Here is a 19,966-nt window from a genome sequence, read left to right as displayed (position 1 = left end):
TTCATTACAGTCTTTCTGCAAAATTAGACAGAGCTGAAAGAGTTCATTTATGTTTTTCACTGTGGGGAGTCTTTTCGGTAACAGTAACCAATACACACCTTAATTCAGCCTCACTGCTGTCGTCACATTTTATTCCTTCAGTATTATTATTATTATTATTATTAATTTAGCAGACACCTTTATCCAAAGTGACTTACAGAGACTAGGGGGTGAACTATGCATCAACAACTACTGCTGCTGTGCAGTCACAAGGAGGTTAGTGACTTGCTCAGGCTCACACACAGTGGTATGTCAAGTCACTTTATTTCCATTTATTTTACTGACCTATATAGTGTAATGGAACAGCAGTCCTAAAAGATGCATCGGTTATCATCTGGGATCCTGCAATTTTGAAGCATTGGGAGGGAACTGAACTCATTCCAGTCTACAGTTCCGATAAACTAGTATTTTTAAACCTCCATTTATTACACAGTTTGGAATAATTGCTTAATGTCAAGAGAGAAACAACCTTTGAGAGATACAGACGCACCCGTGGCTTTGAGGGGGACTAGAGCAGTGGTTCTCAAACTTTCTAGACTGGACCGTGCCCTTCCCCCTCTCATGTACATATTACCAGTAATTAAAAAAAAAACTCACCAAGCCACTGGCTTTTCTTTTACAGGAACCAGCCTCCAATCCATCTTAATAAGAACAACCTTAGCAAATAATTGTTTACCGATTGTGTCCATCACTTACTAACGCGCGCGCCACGTAATACATCACCAGATGGCACCGGACTTCTCCAACAATAATATCGGAGATTAAATAAAAAGGTAACCGTCAGATGCACAGCGCCATCGATAAAGTTTGACATGCCAGGAGGTGTCGACTGTAAGATTTGCTCTTAAGTTAATATTAGCTGTGTGGTCCAGTGGTTAAAGAAAAAGGCTTGTAATCAGAAGGTCCCCGGTTCAAATCCCATCTCAGCCACTGACTCACTGTGTGACCCTGAGCAAGTCACTTAACCTCCTTGTGCTCCGTCTTTCGGGTGAGATGTAATTGTAAGTGACTCTGCAGCTGATGCATAGTTCACACACCCTAGTCTCTGTAAGTCGCCTTGGATAAAGGCGTCTGCTAAATAAACAAATAATAATAATAATAATAATAATAATATACATAGGTTAAGATGTGCAGTGTATTTTTTTTTCCCACCCAAGAACTTTCTCACGCCCACTCAGGATACATTTTACTACCCCCCCCCCCTTCAAATATTGAGAGTGGCACCAAAAATTATGCAAACAGCCCCCCTATTTATTAATATCCATAGTTGTAAACAGTATGGTATGTTAATCAAAGATAAACAACTTCTTTTTAAATCTTTATTTTGAAATGTATATCTTGCTTTTTTTTTTTTTTTTTGTAAAAACACACTCTTGGATAACTTAGGGTTACAAAAATGGCGTTCCAAATACAGCTCTGGCCAAAAGTTTAGCATCACCTCTAATTATAGGATTGAGACAATTTAAAAATGACTTGAGCATAACTTAGATCTTTCATTTAACCTCATGTAACAAAAGAAACTACCAATTGCAAGTGTCTACCGGAAGCCATAATAGCAGTATCTCATGTAAGACTTCGAAATGTCACATTTTGTCATTTGTCAGTTTTTCATTAAGTATATGGGAAAACTACAAAGCGATGTGCAATTCCTTATGTTAACGTGACACAGCAGGTTTCATTTTACTTTATGAAGCAAAATTAGTTCATTCTGCTATTGTGTACAATCAAAAACCCAAAGAATACATCGTTCCCATTAAGAAGTGTTCCTACCTGTTGCTGTTGTATTTTTAGATTAGCCGTTACTTATTGCTACAGCACTCCTAAAAATCTGCATTGTAAATAACCCGGTAGATTTTTCAATCGCCAATTAGTTTAATTTGTGCAATACATGTGGCTTTTGACACTGGTGTAATGTTTAATTATTTTACGCTATATTAAGCTTAAAGAAACAATGATTTGAAAAATAAATGGGTTTTTTTCCCCCCAACAAGTCATGTGCAAATTGTATTGTTATTAAATGAATGCATCTTCTTCAATATTGGTCAAATGTTTTTTAGTTATCAAAATGAGATACTTACACACACACACACACACACACACATTCTACTGAACCTTACTATTATACAAATAGAGTGGCTCAGAATATACTGCCACACAATAATACATGTCCAAAACCAACATGGCACATATTATATACAGCAATAATATCTTTAACCTGTGTTATTTCATATATTCTAGGTGTCTTAAAATAGTCTACCTGTGTTTCTCCTACTGAACCTAGGAGGTAAGACTGTACGGTTCAGGACAGCCAACTGCTTTTTTTTTTTTCCTCTCTCTTGTATTTTCATTTACTGTTTAATTAAAAAAAAATGTAATTATTCTGGTTTTGTTTTTGAGTTCCTCCTCATTCCACATTTGATTTCCCACATCTGTATTCTGAATGTGGTTCTCTAACACAGTTCTTGCACCGAGAGCAGGAAAAAAAAAAAAAAAAAACGACAACAAAAACCGCTGCCGTTTGTTTAGAAAACTTGCAGACAGGAACAATGCAGGAAGATGCATTTAAAAAGGAGAGAAACACAGGGATGGGAATAAGACTGCCATTGCATAGCAGTTTGATCCATTCCTTGTTTTACTATGCATACAAGAAGACACACCTGAGCTTGTTATCTACATACTGTGGCCAATCAAGCTTGCAGTAAAACCTGGAATGGGTGTAACTGCTGTGCAATAGGAGTCTTATTTCTATCCCTATCCCTGAATAAGACTCCCATTGCATAGCAGTTTCATCCATTCCTGGTTTTATTATGTGCTCAATAAAACACACCTGAGTTTCTTATCTAGACATACCGGGGCTAATTAAGCTGGTAGTAAAACCTGGAATGGGGTGAATCTGCTGTGCAATAGGAGTCTTATTTCCATCCCTGCAACACAAGGATTTCTGTCTTGTAATAAAGTGCTCCAATGCTAAGGTAACAGAATAGATAAAACTATTCTGAGGCAAACCCAAAATTCAGGCCCTCTTACTGGAACCAGTGAAGTAGTCTGTGCCAGGCCAATAGCAGAACATGCTTTTGTACAATACATTTTTCACATGGTGCACGGTTTACGAATGTACCCTAGACACAACTATGGATATTGCAACTTGCAGTACCTACCCAATTCATTTTTGGTGCCACTGTACAACATCCTGTATGTAGTGTCAATAGCAGAGATAAAGGGATGCTTACAATCCAACGGCTGTACAGATATAAAATGTACTGTAAACACAGAATATTGATAAGAGGTGGCCAGTGCATTTTGTCAATGTTCCCCAGGGGAGGGAGGGGAGAAGTGTTTCAAACATCAAAAAGTGCCCATAATTAGTTTTACTGTAAAAATGTAATTTACCTGTTTCTTTGATCTTAAACAGAACAATGTGTACATGGTATAGAAATGCATCCATTTGTCAGAGTGAGCAGAGTCTGGGATGCGAGAGACAAGCAGGGTGCCTTTGTTACAGGGCTGGCTATCCAGTTCGTAGTGTTCACCAGAAAAAGTCTCGCTCCGATACAAGCAAGGGATCCCGACAAGTCAACGCCCCCAGCTTGCTTCGATTGGCTGGTTATGTAAACAGGCTTGCTCCGATTGGCTGGTTATGTAAACAGTTCCTCAGCAGGTGTCCGTCCGCCATGTCTGGTGAACTTCGACCTCTTCGGGAACAACCAATAGGAGTTCACAGTTCTTGCCTCTCAGCTGGTGTCGTAGGAACTTCCTGGTCGAAACAAAAAACAAAACAAAATAAAACATGAAATACAATCAGGGATGCGAGATTGGGTTTAACCTCTTAAACATTTAAAATTGAAGGAGAGCAAACCAAAGTTTAAAAATAATTTCTTATTCGCATGAGCAAAAATGATCACATTACATTTTCTCTTTTTATTTATTTTTTACATTTACTTCACTGTTATCCCTTTTATCTTGTTTGTAATCATCAATAGTTTGGATAGCAGCTACTCAATTACTGACCACATTACACAGGTCTATGGCAGCAACGTACCAACAAAACTTTACATAAATACAAAAACACAATATTTGCATGACTGCAATAGGAACCACTGAAGCATGACTCAATCATAGAATGATTGAGACAGTTTAGAAATATTTTCTTTTTAATTTCATCAAAAATCACGTGTATATCATAACACTTAGTAAAATGAAAAGCTTAATGAAGTTTAGGAGGCAGGACAATGCCATCTTTCATTCACTAACTAGTCTTCCTATTTTAACCCCAAGATATGTCTTCTTTCTTCTTGTCTGCGTGGTTTGCTGTATCACCTTCTTTCTTGTCTGTGTGGTTTGCTGTATCACCTTCTTTCTTGTCTGTGTGGTTTGCTGCATCACCTTCTTTCTTGTCTGTGTGGTTTGCTGCATCACCTTCTTTCTTGTCTGTGTGGTTTGCTGCATCACCTTCTTTCTTGTCTGTGTGGTTTGCTGCATCACCTTCTTTCTTGTCTGTGTGGTTTGCTGTATCACCTTCTTTCTTGTCTGTGTGGTTTGCTGCATCACCTTCTTTCTTGTCTGTGTGGTTTGCTGTATCACCTTCTTTCTTGTCTGTGTGGTTTGCTGCATCACCTTCTTTCTTGTCTGTGTGGTTTGCTGCATCACCTTCTTTCTTGTCTGTGTGGTTTGCTGTATCACCTTCTTTCTTGTCTGTGTGGTTTGCTGTATCACCTTCTTTCTTGTCTGTGTGGTTTGCTGCATCACCTTCTTTCTTGTCTGTGTGGTTTGCTGCATCACCTTCTTTCTTGTCTGTGTAGTTTGCTGCATCACCTTCTTTCTTGTCTGTGTGGTTTGCTGTATCACCTTCTTTCTTGTCTGTGTGGTTTGCTGTATAACCTTCTTTCTTCTTGTCTATAAGGTTTGCTGTATCACCTCTGCAATGGGGAGTGAGGGGCTGCTTCAGGCATAGTTTGGCCTTGGGGTACCACTCCATCAGCCCGTACCCCTCCCAGTGAACACAGTACTGTTGAGTATCTTCATCTCCATGCTAGAGCTTAATGATCTCAAACTAGATCGCTGTTCTCCAGTCTTAAGAAAAGCAGCAATCATCACCAACCCATCAGCTGGTGTTTCACTCTGAATGGTAAATTCCACCAACGACCCTCACCTGATGTCTGTGGAGAGCTCAATCCCAGTAATTGAATCATTTGTTCATGCAGCGCTACTCCACACTTTGTGCCGTTTGAATGATCGGTCTCTTTTTGCCGTTGATTTTATCACGCTATTTCTCGTCGCCTTCTCTTGCCAGGACCCACTTGAAAATTAGATGCATCTCTCAAGGGTTCTATCTTGGTTAAATACAATACATTTGAATAATCTTATTATTAAAATTACTCGTTTAGCAGACCCTTTTATCCAAAGCGACTTAGAGACTAGGGGGTGAACTATGCATCATCAACAACTGCTGCTGCAGTCACTTGCAATAGGTTAAGTGACAGCGAGTCATTGGCTGAGCCGGGATTTGAACCTCCTAGTATCTAGCCCCTTTCTTTAACCACTGGACAACTAAGCCTCTCTCCCGCGCTTTGGACCCTGACGCTGGAGTCGTTACCGGAGCTCGTCCTCGTTCCCGATCCAGTCCGGGCAGCTCAGTTTGGAGTCCAGGTTGTAGAAGACGCCCCCCACCTGCCTCACACAGATCCAGTGCTGCCTCTTCAGTGGCAGGCGCAGGGGCCCCCAGCGCAGGTTCGAGGGCACGTTCAGGATGAAGCCGGTCACGTTGGGCAGGGCAATACAGCTGACATCCCTACAGGAGGGGAAGCAGAGGAACAGGAACAGGTTTGACTGTGCTCCATTCTACTGAACTCAGCACAGTCTACAGCTATGGCCACAAGTTTTGCATCCCCCTCTATATAGAATGAACTAATTTGGCTTCATAAAGTCGAATGAAACCTACTAAATAATGTTAACATATTGAATCTCATACAGCTTTGTAATTTTCCATATACTTGACAAATTAAAAAATGTGACATTTGGAAATCCAACATGAAATACTACTGTACTACTATTAGGGCTTCTAGTAGACTTTTTTGCTGTTTTTTTTATTTATTTCTTTGACTACTATTGTTAAATAAATATAAATTATGTTCATATAGTTTTGGCCATAGCTGTAGGTAACAAGCTCAGGTGTGTCTGATTAAACTCATAGTGAAACAAGGAATGGGCACTGGCGACTCGTGGCTTGAAAAACTGGTGGGGCACAGGGGCACAGGGGCACAGGGGCACAGCCCCCCCCCCCCCCCCCCCCCCACCAAAAAAAAAAAAAAAGAACTGTGCTCAAACCCGATGCCCGATTTTAACCATTTTTATGTAAACATTAAGCTAGCTTTCTAACATTACCAGATCTTTCATCACAAACAGTTCTACACCAGATTGTCAATCAGAGAGCTGCAAACAACACTTTACAGGCAAGGGTCTCTAATCGACAGACAGCTGCACCTGCACCTGCACTAACCTGAGCATTTGAAATGGAAGTATCGTCACATTCGCGTGCTATTAATAACATTCAGAACTACAGAAGAGTCAGGTTTGGTTTCTGTTGATGTCTCTGGTATTGGTGGTTTAGTTTTTTTGTTGTAGAAAAACTCCAAACGTAGCTGTCTTTTTGCCATTTTAACAGGGCTCAAATTCACTCTGTCTTTAGAACATATTTTCGCTGACTGAAAAAGTGAAAGTCTCACATGAGAACAAATATAACGGTGAAGGGTCTTAGACACTCTTTGGTTATGTTATTAAGTTTTGAAAGTTTGAAATAAACTGCGCACTTACGTATTTTAAAATAATAAACAGTGGCGTAGCCAGGATTTTTTTTCGAGAGAGGGTGGAATTGGTAATTTTAAGGTGAGTAGTCACAGTGGTGCAATTGGCAAACTGATTTCTTATTAGTGCATTGACATTTTATTTTCGAAAAATAAAAGAACAATCTTTTTTTTTATTTTTAACAGAAGATCCAATAACCAAATACACTGTTGTGCAAAAAAAAAGATTCAGTTTAGAAGACTTGCGATTAAAAACAAAAAAGGAAATACAAAGCAAAGGACTGGAACTTTTAATATAATATATACTTTAATTCGTACTTATGGTTGTTCATTTTTGTTAACTGACATTTGGTGTTCAAAGCAAAGCAAACCATATTATTTAATTTCACAAATCCTGACTAATTTAATTACCATTTGACTGATGTCCTCTACCCCATCTATGTGTGTAGTAGTTAGGCTACATAGCACATACAGTCATAGCCTATATGTTACATGCATCTGTGTGTGGTGCAGCTTGCTTATGTATTCTCATTGGTTGACAGCAACGCGGTAAATAAAAAGTTCGCTCCGTAAGCGAAAAGAAATCAGCGCCGCCCGTGCCGCGTCCGCCACGCATAGACAATAATGGGAAGTGAAAAATATAACAATAATGCAATTTCTTTATTTCTTACACGTTTCAGTGTGGACGATCCTAACGCAGTGGCTAAGCCACTGCCTGGCAGAAATCTGGGGGGACACGTGACCAGGCGTGCCCCCCCTACGCGTCACCACTGGGAATGGGTCAAACTGCTATGCTTATTTCCATCCCTGCACAGTCCAGAGCGCACATCACTGGTTACAAAGCAATCTGCACTCCATTCTACTGAACTGAACACAGTGCACAGCCCTCGACAAGGAACATCCAGACAAACAGGAGTGGACAGACTCACAAAATAAGACTCCCATTGCATAGCAGTTTGATCTATTTCTGGTTTTACTAGGAGTTTAATAAGACACACCTGAGCTTGTGACCTATAGACACTGGGGCTAATCAAGCTGTAGTTATTAATGCCTGGAATGTGTGACACTGCTGCACAATAGGAGTCTTATTTCCATCCCTCGACTGGATTGTTTCTTTTCAGTATCTATTGTTTTATTTGTATAAATCCAGGTGATGGTCACACGCCTACCTCCTCTTGTCCCACCACACCGCCTCATAGCCGCGAGTCTGCAGGGCCGCCATGATCACGTTGACGTCGTAATTGCCGTTTCCCAGCATGCTCTTCTTGTGAGGGGTCACCATGGTGTTGGGGGACAGCCTGGGGAGAAAGCAGATACACAGGGGTGGTTGGGGCGTCCTGCTGTACTCCGTGAAACTTGACCAGTCATTGAGAACACCAAAGGAAAGAATGTTTAAAGACTTGCATGGCATCCTCTGTGAGGTTTTGAAGAACAGAATCAGAGCTGTGATACACACACACACCAGGGATAGAAGCGAGGCCCCATTGCATAGCAGTGTGATCCATTCCTGGTTGCACTATGAGTTTAATAATAACACACACCTGAGCTTGTTACCTATACACACACTGGGGCTAATAAAGCTGGTAGCAAAACCTGGAATGGGGTGAAGCTGCTGTGCTATAGGAGTCTTATTTCCATCCCTACATTTATGTATGTAAATGAACTGTGCAAGACTTACATGGGGAAGCAGACAGAAGATTAAGGTATTTGAAGCAGACCTGTGGTCATTTACAATAATAATTACAGCTGCATTGTTTGCTGAAATTGCTATTACAGTTACAATGTTATTTTGTTCAATTACAATTATCCTGCAGTAATTACAATTATACAAAAAAGTAACATGAACTACCTACTTTAACATGCTTACTCTATTCCAAATAGCCAAGCAATAATCACAAGTACAAATACAGAAACATACTACAGAAACAAAACAAATGGGGGCACCAAAAGCGTTACATTACATGTTACAATTATGCAGGTGTGCCAAGGATTAACTACAATTACTACATTGTAATCACAATTGATTACGAATTGCACAGTTACAATTGGAATTAACCCCCCAGGTCTGACTACAACCAAAATACTCAAAACAACGAGAGCGTTACCTCTGAAAAATGTCCTGCAGGGTCTCCCTGCTGAAGGCAGTTGCGTCCTGGAAGACGTTATTGAGTGCGTGCAGAGCGCACAGCTCCCGCCTCTGTTTTTCGTGGTAGATTGCATGCTGGGATAGGGGCGTGTCCACGCCGGCTTTCAGTTTCCGAACACGCCACGGCACACAGCCTAGACCTTCCCCGACATCCGGAACACTGCCCATCGCTCAGCTAACCCCGCGCCTGCTTAGCACATCCGGGGGCAGGGGAGGGGGACAGCGGCAGTCCTACCCCAACACGGGGCCCGTTTCAACAAGCTCAAAAAGGCAAGAATTCAATACAGACCCTCCACAATGAGATATTCCCAATGGTTTGGGGTTTTTGGGAAACTGGAAACTGGTCTGTTTTAGATTTGAACACGATGAAGAAATTGCACCAGGCGTTTTGAGTTTGCATGGACCACAGAAGGCCAAGTTTTTGGTCCTAGCTGGCTATTGCAAGAGAATTTGGACAGTTTTATATAAGGGTGGAAAGCCAGATAAGGGAAATTTGAGAGGAAGTTTGATTTATGTTCACTGTGTATCCTCAAAACCATCCAAGTTTAAAGTGAAATTCAAACAATCTTTCTTTTTTTTGGATCCTTAATGGATATTTGCATTGGCCAGGAATCTAAAATCAGCCAACTAAAATTTTCTCCAAAAAGGGTTTAAGACAAATGCTTTTATTTTGCTTCCATATGAATTCCAAAAGGAAAATAAAGATCTAAAATGACGTTGACGTTAAAGAGAAGTTGTGCGAATCCTAGATATTTAAATGGGTAAAGATTTTGAATGAATAATTTCACCAAAAAAAAATCAAAAGATCTGTACTTTTATATATAAATATCTTTTCCTTTCTCTCTCTTAGTAAATCCCAAATCCAGTGCTAGTGCTATTAGAAATCATTTGATTTTTATGTCTCCTCCTCTTTAAAAAGGCATAACCAAACTCAAAATACTATTTATCCACCAAACTCTGATTGTCAGAATATTGCACCCTTTTTTTTAGTTATCATGAAATTTCTTTCAATATGTTGTTTCCAAAAAAAACGTGGTTCATGTTTTTGGCCAATTGCAATAAACTCGGCAACATCAATTCCACCACAGATTTCAATAAAAGTCCAGCAGCTTTTGAGGAATATGTGAAAATCTGAAAGTTTCTGTTTTCCACCAGAATGTTCCTGAATATATCTTCAAGAACACTGAAAACTTTATTTTTTTTTTTTGTTTTTTTTTTTTAAATCATCCAAAAACAAACAAACAAACAATTTGGAAGCGGTGTTCTTTTTTCTTTTCTTTCTTGAAATTTTAAAGGATCACACACACAGAAATCTATTTCTTTGTTTTATCTCTGTCTTCGGATACAATAAAGCTACAAAGCGTGAAAAAAAAGTCAAAATTCCATAATCCAATTGCAAAATACCATATTTTCCACTCCCTCAATATCATTCAATTTTTCCTTTACAGATTTTTTTTTCCTCTTTTTCTGACAAATCTTCGCAACAAGCAAACGACAAAACACAAGGCGGCAATGAAAGCAGGAGTTGGATTTGTTCCTAGGATCTATTTTTTTATTTCACAAGAGATTTGGGGTCAGTCAAAGTTGGATCCGCGTATAAATGAATAAACAGAAACAGGCTTCCTTCACAATTCCCTGTCACGGATGTGGTAAAAACCTTCCCTAGGGAAAACAAGTGTCAGATTCTTTCTTGCACTTCACAACCTTCCCTTTCCCGGGCTTTTCCTTTTCTTAAGAGCCGCAGTTTTTCCCAAAATTCTGGGTGATCAGTCACAAATGCAACCCGTGCAGGTTTCTGAATCACTCTCCTTCTCCCACTCGCTCTCAGTGTGTCCACACCGTGTTTTTCAATCTCCCTGAATGTCCCATTCCCGCGATCAAGACAGCCTCTGGAGTTACGATTTACACTCCCGGAATTCTGTCGCTCCACATTTTCCTGACATTCCTGAAACAAACAAGAAATAATAATAAGTTGTTCTGAAGAAACTGATTTTCACCAGCATCAGATATTAATATTAATTAGTCATTTAGCAGAGTCTTGCAGAGACTGGGGTGAACTATGAATCATCAACAGCTGCTGCTGCAGAGTTACTTACAATAGGACCTTGTTTTACGTCTCATCTGTAGGACGGAGCACAAGGAGGTTAAGTGACTTGTTCAGGGTCACACACAGCGAGTCAGTGGCTGAGCTGGGACTGAAACAGTAACTTCCTGGTAACAAGCCCCTTTCTTTAACCACTGGACCGCCAAGCCTCATTCTGAACATTTCTTTTCTCTTTAATATCTGGTGTCCTTTACCCAACAATGTGGCCTGCTTCTGAAGAGACTCCTAATAGCTGGAGGTGGCTTTATAACAGACCCCTTTTGTACAATAATTGGTTATTATAGCTGCAAGCACCCCGTGGACAATTAACAAAAAATATCCCTCACTTCAAAAAGTCAGCTCTTGGGATGTGGCCGTGCCCACATAAACAATTGGCACAATAAGCGTGTCACCTGCTGTACTTCATTGTACAATAGAAAGCCAGGCGTGGAGTTCAGTGCTCTATAGCCAGTGTTAAAATAAAAATAAAAAAATTATAATAAAAAACGGCAGAAGTTTGATAGTTATGCCATCATGTTCAATTAGGTGTCACTCCCTGTTCTGTGCCTGTATATTCTGAGGGCAATGGGGTTTGTGCCTGTATATTGCGAGGGCGATGGGGTTTGTGTCTGTATATTCCGAGGGAAATGGGGTTTGTGTCTGTATATTGCGAGGGCGATGGGGTTTGTGTCTGTATATTCCGAGGGCGATGGGGTTTGTGTCTGTTTATTCCGAGGGCGATGGGGTTTGTGTCTGTATATTGCGAGGGCGATGGGGTTTGTGTCTGTATATTGCGAGGGCGATGGGGTTTGTGTCTGTATATTGCGAGGGCGATGGGGTTTGTGTCTGTATATTGCGAGGGCGATGGGGTTTGTGTCTGTATATTGCGAGGGCGATGGGGTTTGTGTCTGTATATTCAGAGGGCGATGGGGTTTGTGTCTGTATATTGTGAGGGCGATGGGGTTTGTGTCTGTATATTCCGAGGGCGATGGGGTTTGTGTCTGTATATTGCGAGGGCGATGGGGTTTGTGTCTGTATATTCCGAGGGCGATGGGGTTTGTGTCTGTATATTCCGAGGGCGATGGGGTTTGTGTCTGTATATTCCGAGGGCGATGGGGTTTGTGTCTGTATATTCCGAGGGCGATGGGGTTTGTGTCTGTTTATTCCGAGGGCGATGGGGTTTGTGTCTGTATATTGCGAGGGCGATGGGGTTTGTGTCTGTATATTGCGAGGGCGATGGGGTTTGTGTCTGTATATTGCGAGGGCGATGGGGTTTGTGTCTGTATATTGTGAGGGCGATGGGGTTTGTGTCTGTATATTCCGAGGGCGATGGGGTTTGTGTCTGTATATTGCGAGGGCGATGGGGTTTGTGTCTGTATATTCAGAGGGCGATGGGGTTTGTGTCTGTATATTGCGAGGGCTATGGGGTTTGTGTCTGTATATTGCGAGGGCTATGGGGTTTGTGTCTGTATATTGCGAGGGCAATGGGGTTTGTGTCTGTATATTCTGACGGCGATGGGGTTTGTGACTGTATATTCTGAGGATGATGGGGTTTAGGGACTGGCTTGCTTTCCCTACCTGTCGGCTGTCCCAGTGTGACGTCATCTTCCAGCTCAGTGTCGTGTCTTGACCGCAATGTTTGTTATGTGGAAGTTACTTTAAGTTTTTTTTTAGCCAGTTTGCTTTATATTTGTAACTGCGTTTGGTTCTTTTAGTGGTCGTTTTGTAGACAAAGTGCCTCTTCTAAATCAAGCTCTGCAGTACTACCATCAATGCTACAGTCAAGCAGCTTGTCTGGCTATGAAGATTCAGGGACTGACCTCCTTTTCCTGCTCTGGGGATTATGCAGAGGCAGGACCTTGCTAAGTTTTAAAAAGAAGCACCACGTCTCTTCAACATCGGGCGAGATCCAACCGATTTATTTTTTATTTCTAGTTGCTGGCTGGATTAACGCTGGCGGTTTGGTTTTTCTCTAGGAATGTTTTTTTTTTTTTGGCTGGGTTTTTTTTCCGTCATGTTCGAGACATTCTTTCTTTTTTTTTTTTTGATTGTGGACTCATCAGGGTTTTTTTTCTAAAGTTGGATATAAAGGACGCTGTCTTTTGTTTTGACCTGTTGGATCGCTTCGATGTTGTCAGTACAATAATTAACTAACAAACAAATACAGTCAAGCCTATTGTTAATGTGTATTTTCGTTGTACTAGCTTTGCTGCGTGTGATTGTATTTGCTTTAGTATATCAGTTGCTGATGGGTGTGAGAATTGCCAGTTTGCTTTTATTGAATGGTTACTAGTCAGCATATATGTGCAAACATAAAGAAACTTTGAAATCAACTGTTGTGGTGTCTGCTTGTTATTCAAGGAGGTTAACAAGTTCCTATTCATGTTATTGCCATCTGTGTGCATATTAAGCTAAAACTTTAAAGACTAGACTTGGTGACCTTGGTGTTTTACACTGTCAGGCAGCTTTTCTGTTCAAAATATTTCTTCAATTGTAAATATAGGACAGTAATTTGGGTGTTTATCTGGGGCCCTTTTAAATTACCGAATGCTAAAAGCTACTCTGTTATAGGGAGTCTTTTTTGAATCACCTCTAAACGGTGCATTTCAGGAACAATTCTACTAGGAACCATAGAGGCAACAGATGCTTTTAGTACAAAGTCAAAAATATTACTACCAATCAGGGGTGTAGCGATTCATCGTAATAGAGGTAGGTATTGTGCAGGGATGGAAATTAGACACTAGAAATCACTACTTAGTTTTGTGTGGATCGCTGTTCTCCACAGAGTCGAAAAGCAGCAATCATCACAATCCCAAGCAGCTGTTTTTTAACTCATTTCACTGTGAATGTTAAATTAGCCCAATTCGCACCAATGCCCGTCACCTGATTGTCAGCACTAATTAATGCCTCAATATTATCTTATACATTCGGTATTCTCATGGTACTTACTTACGTCTGGTAGAATCTTGCAAATAACAAATGCTGATGCAAAGTAGCTAAAACAGAATGAAAGGTTCTGAGATCTGGGATGTTTATTCAGCTCTCAATGCCGAGACATTTACCTCAGTTGTACTACCCCACTGTAATATAAAAAACCATCACAGGCTTACCAAGATAACATTTACAGTAAATGGTCTTCAATCCATAATAAAATACTACAGTACCGTCCAGCAGGACTATAGTTTCCAATAGTATGGCAGGACATGCGATACCCATGTTTTTCATCTCAAGTGCCAATGTTTCCAGCAGGGACCTCTAGGTGTAGGGCTGGGACGAGGGATCGATGCATCGAATCGGTCCAATACCCGGATGGATCGAAACCAAATTAATAAGGTGAAACCACATGTTGTGTCATTAATCCATTTTATTAGGACTAAATTATATAAAACTGTACTCTAGTTCCCCGCCTTTGCTTTCTATTTCTTTCAAAACCCCATCCCCCATGCACATCTACATACAAACATTTTCTAGAAATCAACCAGGGAAATCAAAAGCATGAAATACCAGTATAGCTGCTACAGGATTAAAGCTTTCTCGGTTAAATTATTAACAATGCCGTCCGATGTTTGGAAGTTTTTTTTTTCTAAAGAACAAAACGGAAAGGTAAAATGCGGCATTTGTGAAACTTTGCTGAGCTTCTCCGGCAATACCACAAACCTGCGGGACCATTTAGCGAGGCTCCATCCAACAAAATATGACAATGCGAGTACTAAACAACAAAAGGAACTACCTACAGCGGCATCGTATTTTAGAAAGAAAACTGAGCCAAAAAATGGCCGAGCAAAAGAATAACAGACCTGATAGGAGATGTTGATACACAAGAGGTTAGACCTGTTAACATTGTGGAGGGAGCTGCATTTAAAAATCTGATAGCGAGTCTTACTCGGGGATACGCAATGCCCTGTTGAAAGACTTTCTAAATTGTTGAAAGAAGTTTCTAAATTAATTATTCTGAATCATGAATGTGCAAAAGAAAAGCTTAGGGCAAGATTTATCTGAGGAGTGTGATTCACTGTCCATCACCACAGAGGTATGGACAAGCACAGGAAGCTTTTTTTAACGGTGACCTGTCATTACATAACGCGAGACTGGGAACTCAAATCAAAAGTACTAGCAACAAGAAATGACAGGCACACCACTGTGAATTTAGCAGAAGCGATTGATCAAATCAATACAGACTTGGGGGCGACTTTGAAACTAATAGCTTGTGTCCACTACAATGCTGCAAACATTTGCAAAGCAATGCCTTTACTTACGCATGTAAACGATCATACTGGGGCACCTTTTACTGGTGTGGCAAGTGTGCACTGCGCAGGGCACAATATAAACCTGTGCATTCAGAACAGTGGAGGGTGTTTGAGCCGTACACACATTAGTGGCAACAGCAAGAAGACTTGTTGCACATTTTAAAAAAGCGACATGGCAACGAGTGCTTTACATAGAAAACAAACAGAAATGCTGAAGGCGCCACTAAAGATAATACAGGATGTGCAAACAAGATGGAACATGGTATATTATATGTTTGAAGGTCTGCTTGAGTTGAAGTGGCGAGCAATTGCAGCTTTGTCAAACCCTGATTTGACAAAAAAAGTCTGATGCCGCTACTTTAGATCTAACTACTGTGCAGTGGAAGCTAATGGCCGAGGTACTCCCTCTACTTCAGCCATTCGGATTAGCTAAAGTACTGTTAAGCGCAGAGAAAAACACTACAGCTAGTTCCATGTACCCAGTTGCAACAGCGATAAAATACAGACTGAGCGAAGTTAATGCTGAAGTTTGTGAAGGGGACACACCTGCTTTGCCAAGTCCAAATGCACAAAGGTTGCGAGAAAAAACTACTGTGTAATATATCCCAGCGATTTCGTTTACATCAACTGACCCAGGTGAAGTTATGCCACTGCTTTTTGCATCACTCCTTGATCCCCGATTTCGTAATTTGGATTTCCATTATAACAAGCCAAAGCCACAAGTTAAAGCAATGCTTTCCAGACTAGTTAGGCTGATGGACAGCAGTCCCACGAACGACGCGAACTGTGCCACTACAACTACAAGTGACTTGCCAGTTAAAAAGAAAACAGACAGAACAAGCATTTACATTGTTATTTCGTGGACGGCAGTAACCAGAGATGACCTCAGAGGAAAGCATAATCAGACAAGAAGTGATGACATATACCTCTGAAACGAAGATCCACTGCTGTGGTGGAAAAATAACCAGACGCGCTTTCCAAAACTAGCAACCTAATAACTTTTTTACACAGAGAATTGTGAGGGTCTGGAACCAACTCCCCAGTAATGTTGTTGAAGCTGACACCCTGGGATCCTTCAAGAAGCTGCTTGATGAGATTCTGGGATCAATAAGCTACTAACGACCAAAACGAGCAAGATGGGCTGAATGGCCTCCTCTCGTTTGTAAACTTTCTTATGTTCTTAACCTCGACAATGAAAGTATCCCAGCAACATCGGTCCCAAGGGAGCGGGTGTTCAGCAAGGCCGGAATGACAGTTAAACTCTGTTCTTTGAATCCGGAGAATGTGGATGCCATCAATTTTCTCAGCAAAAACAAAAAATAAATCTTTCTGGAGCACGGACTTTATAAAATATGTTGGACTTGTGGATAGTTAAATTAATTTAAATGGTCAGTGTTCCCCCTCTTTGTTGGATTTTGTTGCAAATAATTTTTTTCTAACCGGTTGCTGTCAGTCAAGACATTAGGTTAAGAAACATTTTAATCATTTTAACCATTTGTGAGAATGAAAAACTCGCTGGGTATCGTTTGATTTATGATTAGAACATAGGAAATGTCTAAGGTTTATTTTACTCTAAAATTAGAAAGAGATAAACTGAAGAAACGTTTAGTTTTCGTGCTTACATCAGATATCTGAAAATGTGCGTTTTGTTTATTCTCTACAATATCGTATATTTTCTTTTGTGTTACAAAAAAAAAAATGATGCATCGCCTCTTTAAGAAAACAATGCATCGATGGTAGAAAAACCACCATCGTCCCAGCAACCATGTGCAATCTCAGATGGCTGTTGTAAAACAGAGACCTACCCCATAACAGGTCTGCTTTTCTACTTAAAATGTGACGGTACCATCTAATTACCTGACAAGAGGAGTTCACCACAATCAACAACACAGAGATGGCTGCTTTGGTTCCCCATCAGTAACTAAAAGTTCACAACAAATACCTCTCATGATAATTTCTCATTTCTCTGTGATTCAGTGGTACAAACAGATTGATGCATTATGATTGAGTGAGCATAGTGGTTGAGAAATCATATTGTTGTAAAGAACAATTGCAAGCCTGTCATGTAGCAGTACTGGTACGCGTAACACAGGTTGAAAACCACTGTGCTATAGTGCTACAGTAGGGGTGTAACGATGCATTGTGATTTACATGATGCATCATATTGGGATGCAAGACCACAGCACAGCTCATTATATTTAAAGAACTACAGTTCCCATCATCCCTCACCACCGCCGCAGGTGAGGAGGCATGCTGGGAACTGTAGTCATAGTAGGGCTGTACCAATTCACTGTGTATCAAGACCACAGCACAGCTCATTGTAGTTTAATGCATTGAGTGATAATGGAGTCTTTTCAATTGATCTCAACAGCATCTAATTCACTGTGTCTCGATGAATCGCGATGCCTTCTTTACAATGTACTGTATCGTTTGTACTGGGATGCAAGACCACAGCATAGCTCACTGTAGTTCACAGAGTGGTTCTGTGAAATATTCTGCCATTAACTGCCCGCTCGATCTTATTATGAATCATACAAGCAGCCCATCAGGACCATCACATGATGTATCGCGATACACATCGTACCGTATGGCATTGTGACATTAGGGTATCGTGAATATAACTACACTTTCACATAGTATAACTAGTGAAAGGAGAACGCCTTCAGTATATCTGTAGGCAAAGACAACATTTGTCCAAATGAATATTCAAGTTGTTTTCATTTTTTTGGGAGGGAACTCGTTTAAGAATTAAAGCAAGCATTTTGTTGTTTACATTCTCTAAACGGTTTGCTTTTGAGGAAATAGCTGAAACGTACTTATTGCAACACTGTCAGCCAAATGCTACACTAGTACAAAGGAAGTCGAGTGAAAAGCATAAAAAAGACTACATATTTGAAAAACAAGTTTACACGTATATTATTATTATTATTATTATTATTACTACTACTACTACGAATACTATGTTAAAACATTGCATATAATAACAGACTACCGCACATTTAACACTTCATTATTAGAACAAAAATCTGGTATTTTTTAATTTTGACATAAAATATATAAGGTAAAACATATCGCTCTATGTCGGTACTGCACAGCTTTATTTAAAATACTGCCATTAACAGCACACCGTGTCTTGTAGTAGCAAGCCTATAGAGGTGTAAACAACAGTGCACACTATAGTAAATCTACCGACTATACTATAATCATCGAGTCTGGCTCTAGTTTTAATTCTCTCTTCAATTTAGAGTAGCTTATGATAGCTGGACACCGTATAATATAAACATCATTACATGAACACACACAGTGCACGGTCTGTCTCTGTGCTTCACAGTCTCTGCTACATTTTCTCCACCAGCTCACGGGACTCGACCAACTTAACAATTCCTCTGCATCCCTTACCTGACCAGAATCGATATTTACCAATCTCCTCCCTGTTTTTCTTCTTCTCGAATCTGTTTGTTTCTCCGCTTTTCTCTCCTATTCCCCTCTTTCTCGCTCCTTTCAGCTCTCTACAACAGCTTGTGTATTACGTCACCTCTCGTTGCGGTTTTCCTGTCCACAGTTTGTGCACAAGAGGGAGGGCGCAATGCCCAGGCGCATGCGTAAACAAGACAACTCTCCCACTAACTTTAGAACTGATTTTCTTTACGCCTGCGCAATAAACTGACAGATTTTCTTTTTTTTTTTTTTTGTTTGACAGATTTTTTTTTTTTTAGCTTGACAGATTTTTTTTTCACAGAAGGGAGGGTGCATGACGTCACTTCCAAAACCGTTTTTCTGTTGTAACTTTGAGTAAAGAATTAGTGCTCAGTTATACACTATATTATTTATGTTATATACCAAATGACTTCAAATGTAATTCTTATTATTTTTTTTATAACATTTCCCTAACAATCTTTAGTCTTGACAAGGTGGACAAAAAAGAAACGAAATATTCTAAAATGTAGCATTTACTGTTTATCAAGTAAGAAATATTGAGAGGAACAGTAGTTCCACGCGCCAAGTTACAGCTGTCAAAGCTGTGGGGGTCAAGGCTGCCCCAATTGTTTCTACTAACTTGGCAGATCAAATGCATGAAAAACAACTAGTACTTCTTAATGTAAGGAAATTATGGGAGTAAGTTTGGGTGTATTTCTGTCCAATCGTTTAAAAAAAAGAAAAAATGAGCACATTTTTCTCTTATATGTATGTCATCCTTGTTATTTGTTTTAAAAAAAAAAATGTTTGGGACTATTTTCTTAGAATGTCTTTACTCAGCGGAAAGGTACCCTCAAGGTAAATTTAGGTTTAAAGGTGTTTTTTTATTATTTTTTTTTTTTAAAAGAAAACAATGGTAAAACATAATTTTCTAATAGAGTGCCCTCTCGATGATGGTTCATCCTGTGTGATAATTGATCTTTACTTTCATCATCATCATCATCATCATCATCATCATCATCATCATCATCATCGTAATGGAGTAGTGTTTAGGGCTCTGGACTCTTGACCGGAGGGTCGTGGGTTCAATCCCAGGTGGGGGAAACTGCTGCTGTACCTTTGAGCAAGGTATTTTACCTAGATTGCTCCAGTAAAAACTCAACTGTATAAATGGGTAATTGTATGTAAAAATAATGTGATATCTGTAGGGCAAGGGTATATACTATTTCCTATT

General features: G+C 40.1%; 1 protein-coding gene across 2 annotated transcripts; it reads right to left on the bottom strand.

Annotated features, from left to right (window-relative positions):
• Positions 1-187: 187 nt before the first annotated feature.
• Positions 188-18,935, bottom strand: LOC131722961 (josephin-1-like). 2 transcript variants are annotated; one of them, XM_059016170.1, is made up of 5 exons: positions 18,715-18,935; positions 8,945-10,930; positions 8,009-8,137; positions 5,633-5,827; positions 188-3,793 (listed from the first exon to the last, which is right to left on the bottom strand). In XM_059016170.1, the coding sequence occupies exons 2-5, from the start codon at positions 9,151-9,153 to the stop codon at positions 3,691-3,693; spliced, it is 636 nt and encodes a 211-aa protein (XP_058872153.1). In that variant the 5' UTR covers positions 9,154-10,930; positions 18,715-18,935; the 3' UTR covers positions 188-3,690. The 2 variants fall into 2 exon arrangements, with proteins under 2 accessions (XP_058872153.1, XP_058872154.1); XM_059016171.1 differs by having other exon boundaries at positions 18,736-18,935.
• Positions 18,936-19,966: the final 1,031 nt, after the last annotated feature.

This window comes from Acipenser ruthenus, chromosome 52 (assembly GCF_902713425.1).
Source record: "Acipenser ruthenus chromosome 52, fAciRut3.2 maternal haplotype, whole genome shotgun sequence".
NCBI lineage: Eukaryota > Metazoa > Chordata > Actinopteri > Acipenseriformes > Acipenseridae > Acipenser > Acipenser ruthenus.
The sequence above is the reverse complement of the archived record's forward strand: the minus strand, read 5'-3'. Positions and strand labels throughout refer to the sequence as shown.